This window comes from Corylus avellana, chromosome 1 (genome assembly GCF_965113065.1).
Source record: "Corylus avellana chromosome 1, dhCorAvel1.hap1.2, whole genome shotgun sequence".
NCBI lineage: Eukaryota > Viridiplantae > Streptophyta > Magnoliopsida > Fagales > Betulaceae > Corylus > Corylus avellana.
Genome location: NC_142490.1, coordinates 37202844 through 37209678, shown reverse-complemented (window position 1 = coordinate 37209678; position 6835 = coordinate 37202844). Strand labels below are relative to the sequence as shown.

Sequence of the window (6835 nt, the reverse complement as noted above, 5' to 3'; positions counted from 1 at the left end):
TAAAGTCGACCCTAATGAGGTATCTTCAGCGTCCACTTAGAGTGGACGCTATTAGTTATCTATTTTAATTTTTTTTTTTTTTTTTTGATTTACTACTTACTCTTTAGGGTCGACTTTTGTCGACCCTAATAACTAACTATTAGGGTCGACGATGAAAGTCGACCCTATTGATCTTTTATATGATTTTTTTTTTTTCCCAGCTTATAGCGTCCACTTATTTGTTAATTATTATGGTCGACTATTATGAACCCTAAAAGTTTTTTTTTCGCCGCTTAAATTTTTCCCGCCCCTCGGATAATTCCCGCGCGTGTATTAGGGTCGACTTATTAGCGTCCACTATAAAGTGGACGCTAATAGTCCAATTTTCGACCCATTATTAGCGTCCGCTATTAGGTGGACGCTAATACTGAACTATTAGGGGCGACTTTCAAAGTCGCCCCTAATAGTTGAGTATTAGGGGCGACTTTTTAGTCGGCCCTAATAAGTCGCCCCTAATGAACAACTTTCTTGTAGTGTACTTGCCAGCATGAAAAAATGATTATATGTGCAATTTCAACCAAAAAACCAAAAAAAAAAAAAAAGAAAAAACAAAATAGGCTTCTTAATTAATTACTAGAAAATTTCTGAATAAAAACGTAAATGATAATTTTTTTTTTTTTTTTTTTTTTTGAGATAATAAATGATAATTATGATATCTGTAAGAATCCACAGATCCCTTTGAATCCAAGCATTCTTGATTTCAGATACAAGGAATTTTGATTCATTTTCTTTATTATGTATGAGAATATGTAACGTACGCCTTGTACAAATATATATTAGACTCCCCCTCAAACACTCTCAAGGCTTTGTTATGCAGAAGTCATTACTTGAACTTTTCAAATACATTTTATTTTTTCAATTGGGACACCGATTACTACTTAAATTAATACACCATGATTTATATATATGTTATGTTGTTCTCTTTTTTTATTCTACTATTTTATTATTATTATTATTATTATTATTTTGATGACTTAAGTTAATTTTCATAAACAAAACCGTCTCATTTGACATCTTCAGCAATCTAGATTAATTTTGAGTCGTGGTTCGGTTGTTAGTTGACGAAAGAACCTTTAGAAAAAATGGCAAATTATCGATTATTTGTTACGTTAAGCACAAGAAGAAGTAATCAACGAAGAAGAAAGAAAAGTAATGCATCGATCATGAGAAGAATAAACCAACGTACGGAGGTTAAAAGTCTACATGCATGCAGTAGTTGTTGATGAACTTAATTGTCATATATATTAAATCCATAACCACTCAAGACCTGGTGTAGCAGAACCAATATTGACCCTTTCCATATATAGCGATCGATTATCTATAAACAGACATGTTTCCCATGCAATATTTCTCACCCATCACCATTAAAAAGTAGGTTTCTAGTGGTCGATCCTTCAGCACTTGCATTGACTCAAGAAAGCCACCATTGACCAAGAGTAATATACCAAACCCACCTAATTAAAAAAAAAAAAATAAATAAATACATAAAAAAAAGAGGCCAAACAATTTCTGAATACAAAACGTAAAGGATATCTACAAGAAAAGAAATGTTATGCATGGTTGATTTGTAAGATGTGATTGGCTAAATATGAGAAAAATATTGATCTCTATCATTTCTTATTTTTAAGAGAAATGCGAAGGGTCAGTAAGTTCTTTATATTTGACCCATATTTTCTTACAAATTTAATAGATCAATTATTAGATTTGTGGAGTCCACTGCTGACTTATGTGAAGTCCACATAAGTCCATAAATCCAATGATTGATTTGTAAGATGAAATAGGCTAAATATGAAGAAAAAAAATTGACCTATAACATTTATCTATTTTTAAATGTGCATTATCTTACGTGGCAGTGAATCACCATTAAATACTACATATATTTTTATTTATAATTTTATTCAATGATAATTTTTACTACAACATAAAAGAACGAACATTTCAAAATTTGTGTAGTATTTTTTCGTTTAAATCCAAGCAATCTTGATTTCAAATTCCTAAAGAGATAGGCAAGGAAAATGGGCGTATTTTGTTTGGATAAGAATGAATACTTTTCATTAATTTCCACTACCTACTACTATTCCAAGTCTTTATATATGCTACTTCCATTCGTCAATGCTTGTCATCAAAACTACGCTCTCTCTAATGCATAACTCATACGTCATTCTATTATTTTCAAACGATAATAAGCCCGACGTGTATGGATTGAATAAGGTTACAAGTCACTTTTATATTCATCTTATATCACTTTGAAAATGATGTGGTTTATAAAATTATCGTTGAGTTTGTGATTTATCATTATTGAATTTTGATCAAATGGTGATTTTAAAAGACACCGTATTCATAGAGTGACACAAAAGTGACTTATAGAATTACTCGTGTGAATTCACTACGCCCAGACGAGTAATACTAGAAGTCACCTTTGTATCCCTATTATGTCACTAAAAAAATAATGTGACTTTCAAAATCACCATTGGCCTTATGATTGATTTTTTTTTTTTTTTTTTAACATGTCCGCACAAGAGGGGAGAGGGGGATTCGAACAAGTGACCTACGCTTCATTAGGCGTGGTCCCAGCCGATTGAGCTACCTCTTGGGGACAGCCTTATGATTGATTATTATTGAATTTTGATCAAATTGTAACTAAGCCACCTCATTTTTAGAATGACATCAAAGTAACTTATAGAATTACACCATCTGGACTCCTACGCATCATCCACGGTTTTAGAGTGGATTTTAATTCGGTGCTTCAATTTGGTTTTTAATTGACCAAATTAATCACCTCTTACAAATATGTTACGGCATTGAAGGAATCAATTAAGAACAAAGAAGAAGCAACCAAAACGTGGTTAAAAAGTCTGCATTAGTTGTTGAAGAAACTTGGTACAATTTTTATATTCAATCCATAACCACTCAAGACTTGGTGTAGCAGGCCCAATCTTGACCCTTTCCGTATATATCGATTATCTATAAATACACATGTTTCCCATTCAATATTTCTAAGTACCTATCCCCAAAGCAATATCATAGAAGAGAAGTAAAGCACAGAGTGTACTTGGATATGATGAAAGGAGTCCATTTCCTTGCAATTGTTGCTCTCTTGTCACTTGCATCCTCCTTTGTCTCTGCCTTCGATCCCAGCCCTCTTCAGGACATTTGTGTTGCAATTGATGACCCCAAGTCTGCAGGTATATATATATATATATGTTCATTACTTTCTGCTTAGAAGCATTACTATATATCTTTCTTGGTTTCTTAGTCTTTTATGCTATCTTGCAATCTATTGCTTCCTGCAGTGTTTGTGAATGGGAAATTCTGCAAGGATTTGAAGGATTCCAATGCCAATGATTTCTTTTTCGAAGGGCTCCAAAATCCTGGAAATACAGATAATAAAGTTGGGTCGAATGTCACTACCGTAAATGTGGACCAAATAAAAGGCCTCAACACTCTAGGCATATCCTTAGTTCGTATTGACTATGCACCATATGGCCAAAACCCCCCCCACATTCACCCTCGTGGCACTGAGATTCTAGTAGTCGTTGAAGGTTCTCTCTTAGTTGGTTTTGTCACATCCAACATGGAGAACCGCCTTTTCACCAAAGTTCTAAACAAGGGAGATGTCTTTGTGTTCCCAATTGGTCTTATTCACTTCCAGTTTAACGTGGGACACTCCAATGCTCTAGCTTTTGCTGCTTTGAGTAGTCAGAATGCAGGTGTCATCACGATTGCGGACGCTGTTTTTGGATCTGATCCTCCCATCAATTCTGATGTTCTCGCCAAGGCCTTCCAACTTGACAAGAATATTGTTGAAGAGCTTCAGAAAAAGTTCGAATACAAAAATTAGAAGAACTTGTGAAACGGTTATCAACCCTTCATAACAATATTAAAATAAAAGGTTCTTATGTAACGCTCTCTAAGTGTAGTTGGAGTATAAAATAATGTTGACGTTATTCAGTTATTCAGTTATTGAGCATCTCTCTCTCTCTCTCTCTCTCTCTATATATATATATATATCGCAAATAAACACATGATATATATGGAGCTTATTTCTAATTTTTTAAATATTAACCAATCCGCCATCTTTGAGCTCATGCCCATTGGTTAAAATTTTTGTTATCAATATTTCATTCTCTCTTCTCAAAATAAAAATATTAGCAAATAATCAAACATAAAACATTTTTCGGAACACTAAAATATTTTCATTTTTATGTCACTTCAAAACGTTTTTTTAAACTCAAAAACAAAAGAATTCTCCCAAAATACATTAACAAATAAATCACATCAAGAAAATGATATTATACACCAATACGAACCCGCGGTTCCACATTATGTTTAAATGCAGAAAATAATTGTCGCCATTCTTTTTCAATAAACTGTCAAATGAGAATCCAATCTTTGGTACTATATATCTTTGAACCATAGAAAAAAATATACAAATTGAGACCTAGTTTACATCAATGAGTGAAGAAATTATTAGAAAGCATATATCATGAATTCTAGGAAAAGCCCATCCACATACATCATGAAGAATGATTCTTACGTTTTAATATGTATACAAATATTCAAAATGGTAAAATTCTGTAATGAAGATGGACCATGGGCCTCATCAAGAATTTCTAAAATTTTGATATATAATTTCTACACTAACGTCATCTTCTCAAATCTTAAAAAAGGGATGGAGCTATATAAATTTATTTATTTTTGAGATGTGTTCGATGTGTTTTGTACAACTTTTGACCATCTTTTTTGTAAATATATCATTAGATATGTGAGACCTACATATGGCTCCTATAAATTTAATGGCAAATTTGCACATTTTTTGTACAGAAATTGAAAAAAAAAAATGTGTAAGAGAATGAAAACAAACATTTCTCTTTCTTTTTAAAAGCTTAGCTGCATAGCAAGAGATAATTATGTCCTATACATAACCATAAATCTAAGTAAAAGAAAATTTTATTTACTAGTCTTTATTATATCCAAGATTCATTCGGTCTATTGAGATCCACATCGTGGCAATTGCTCATTCGGCTACCAAAAAATAAGAATGTGATACTCATTTGTTAACGAGTATTGACCATTAATTATTTTATAGTTAATATCTTGGAGCACTAGTGTAACATCCTAGTTAAATTAATTAACGGGTAATTGACTCCATGGTTCGCCTTCTAGTCTTATTCCGTGAAAGACAAGATTCAGGGATCTCATCATTTGCAGAACCTAGGCAGAACAAGGTCCAAATCCTAAAAAAATTACCTTGATCAAATCCCTTACAACCACCAAATGGTTTATCGGATGCATTTTCTACTAGACTAACTATAACAGCACATATATACATATAGAGGAAAATGATTACAAGAATAAGTCCGAAGATTTAGTGAGTAAAAATGCGCATGACGTATACATCATTAAATGATGAACCCAGTTGTTTTATAAATGACATGAAGCATTGTAAGGTAACAGTTTATCATGGATGCAATATAAATATAATATATGCTTGTAATATGAGAATTATGTAATAGTTCAAACTGTATGGTCTACCTGGGACATTACTCATTCAATAGGGTTGGTGATAGGGCTGTAAATAAACCAGTTTGTGCGACAACCCATTCAATACTCGCTCGGTTAAGCTTAGTTGGAACCCGAGCTCATTAAAGAGAATATGAGAATTATTTAATACTCGCTCAATTACTCATTCTCAATAAGTTGTATGCTGCACGCGCTGGCGCATACAACTTACGCCCTGATCAGCGGGTTTCTCTGGTTGCTTCTCCACCATCTCCACCTGCATCTCCCACTGACTGACATTCGTTGTCCTCCACCTTTGCAACCCGGACCTACCATTGTTCGTAGATGTTTTTTTTAAAAAAAAACCCGATCTGCTTTCCTCAAGTTGATCCACGTCTTTGATAAGTGCTGAATGTTGTACATTCAAGCTCCTTAACTCACATATATTAATTCCTTATCATTTTGTTTTGTTTTGTATTGTTTTAGTGTTTTCAGGTTTTTAATAAAGATACAAGAAATTCCATTGATTTTGGGTTTAAAAAGCACGCTCTGGGAAGACCCAGCACATGTCTCATTATTTTGACCATAACTTTCTTCTCGAGTATCGAATTGATGTGAAACTAGTAACAGTAGAAAGCTAACTCAAAATACTACAAATTATTGCGAAATACAAATTTCCTAATTCGAACATTTGCTATGTCAAAATCGTTTCATAATATAAGAGTGCAAATCAATCCACGTTCGTAAGCGAGCTCGAGCGCATCATAAGTGGGATCGAGTGCACATCAGCCCACATACATAGGTGTGATCAAGCGCACCACAAGTGGGCTCGAGCACACTCATGCTGAAAAGTCTGGAAGATACTGAAATTAATAAAGAAAGCTTTTTTAGGTCTCCCAATCTGATTGGGAGACTGAATGTTTTTCTAGGATTCTTAAGGCTTTTAAGATTTGTTTTACACCCTATAAATAGTGGCTCTAAGCCTTTAAGAGAAGCTGGTGCTTAGATTGGACATAAAATATCTTCTTGGAGGCCTAAAGAGTTTAAGAGAAGATGAACACAGCATGAGGTCATTCCAGCACCAGTATGAGCAACTAATTCTATAATAGGGCGTTGATGCATGATGGTTGTATAATTGTGAAAATTGATCTTAATGTTTATATTCAATCTTTATGAAATTCTTCTCTTGTCTTATAAAGTCTTTTATATTGATTGAACTCAATCCTTCATATTTTCTGTGATTATATAAATAATTGTTATGCAATGGTTTCAACTGACACATGATCAATAGAAT

General features: G+C 33.3%; 1 protein-coding gene across 1 annotated transcript; it reads left to right on the top strand.

The window, feature by feature from the left end:
* The first annotated feature begins 3043 nt into the window (after positions 1-3043).
* On the top strand, positions 3044-3998 carry LOC132171485 (germin-like protein subfamily 1 member 13). The gene is made up of 2 exons (XM_059582807.2): positions 3044-3224; positions 3333-3998. The coding sequence occupies exons 1-2, from the start codon at positions 3098-3100 to the stop codon at positions 3878-3880; spliced, it is 675 nt and encodes a 224-aa protein (XP_059438790.1). The 5' UTR covers positions 3044-3097; the 3' UTR covers positions 3881-3998.
* Positions 3999-6835: the final 2837 nt, after the last annotated feature.

Excerpts from the sequence above, each read along its gene's own strand:
- LOC132171485 (XM_059582807.2), top strand. The coding sequence starts at position 3,098 with ATGATGAAAGGAGTCCATTTCCTTGCAATTGTTGCTCTCTTGTCACTT. Across the intron at positions 3,225-3,332 it reads TGATGACCCCAAGTCTGCAG|TGTTTGTGAATGGGAAATTC; the intron begins GTATATATATAT and ends TGCTTCCTGCAG.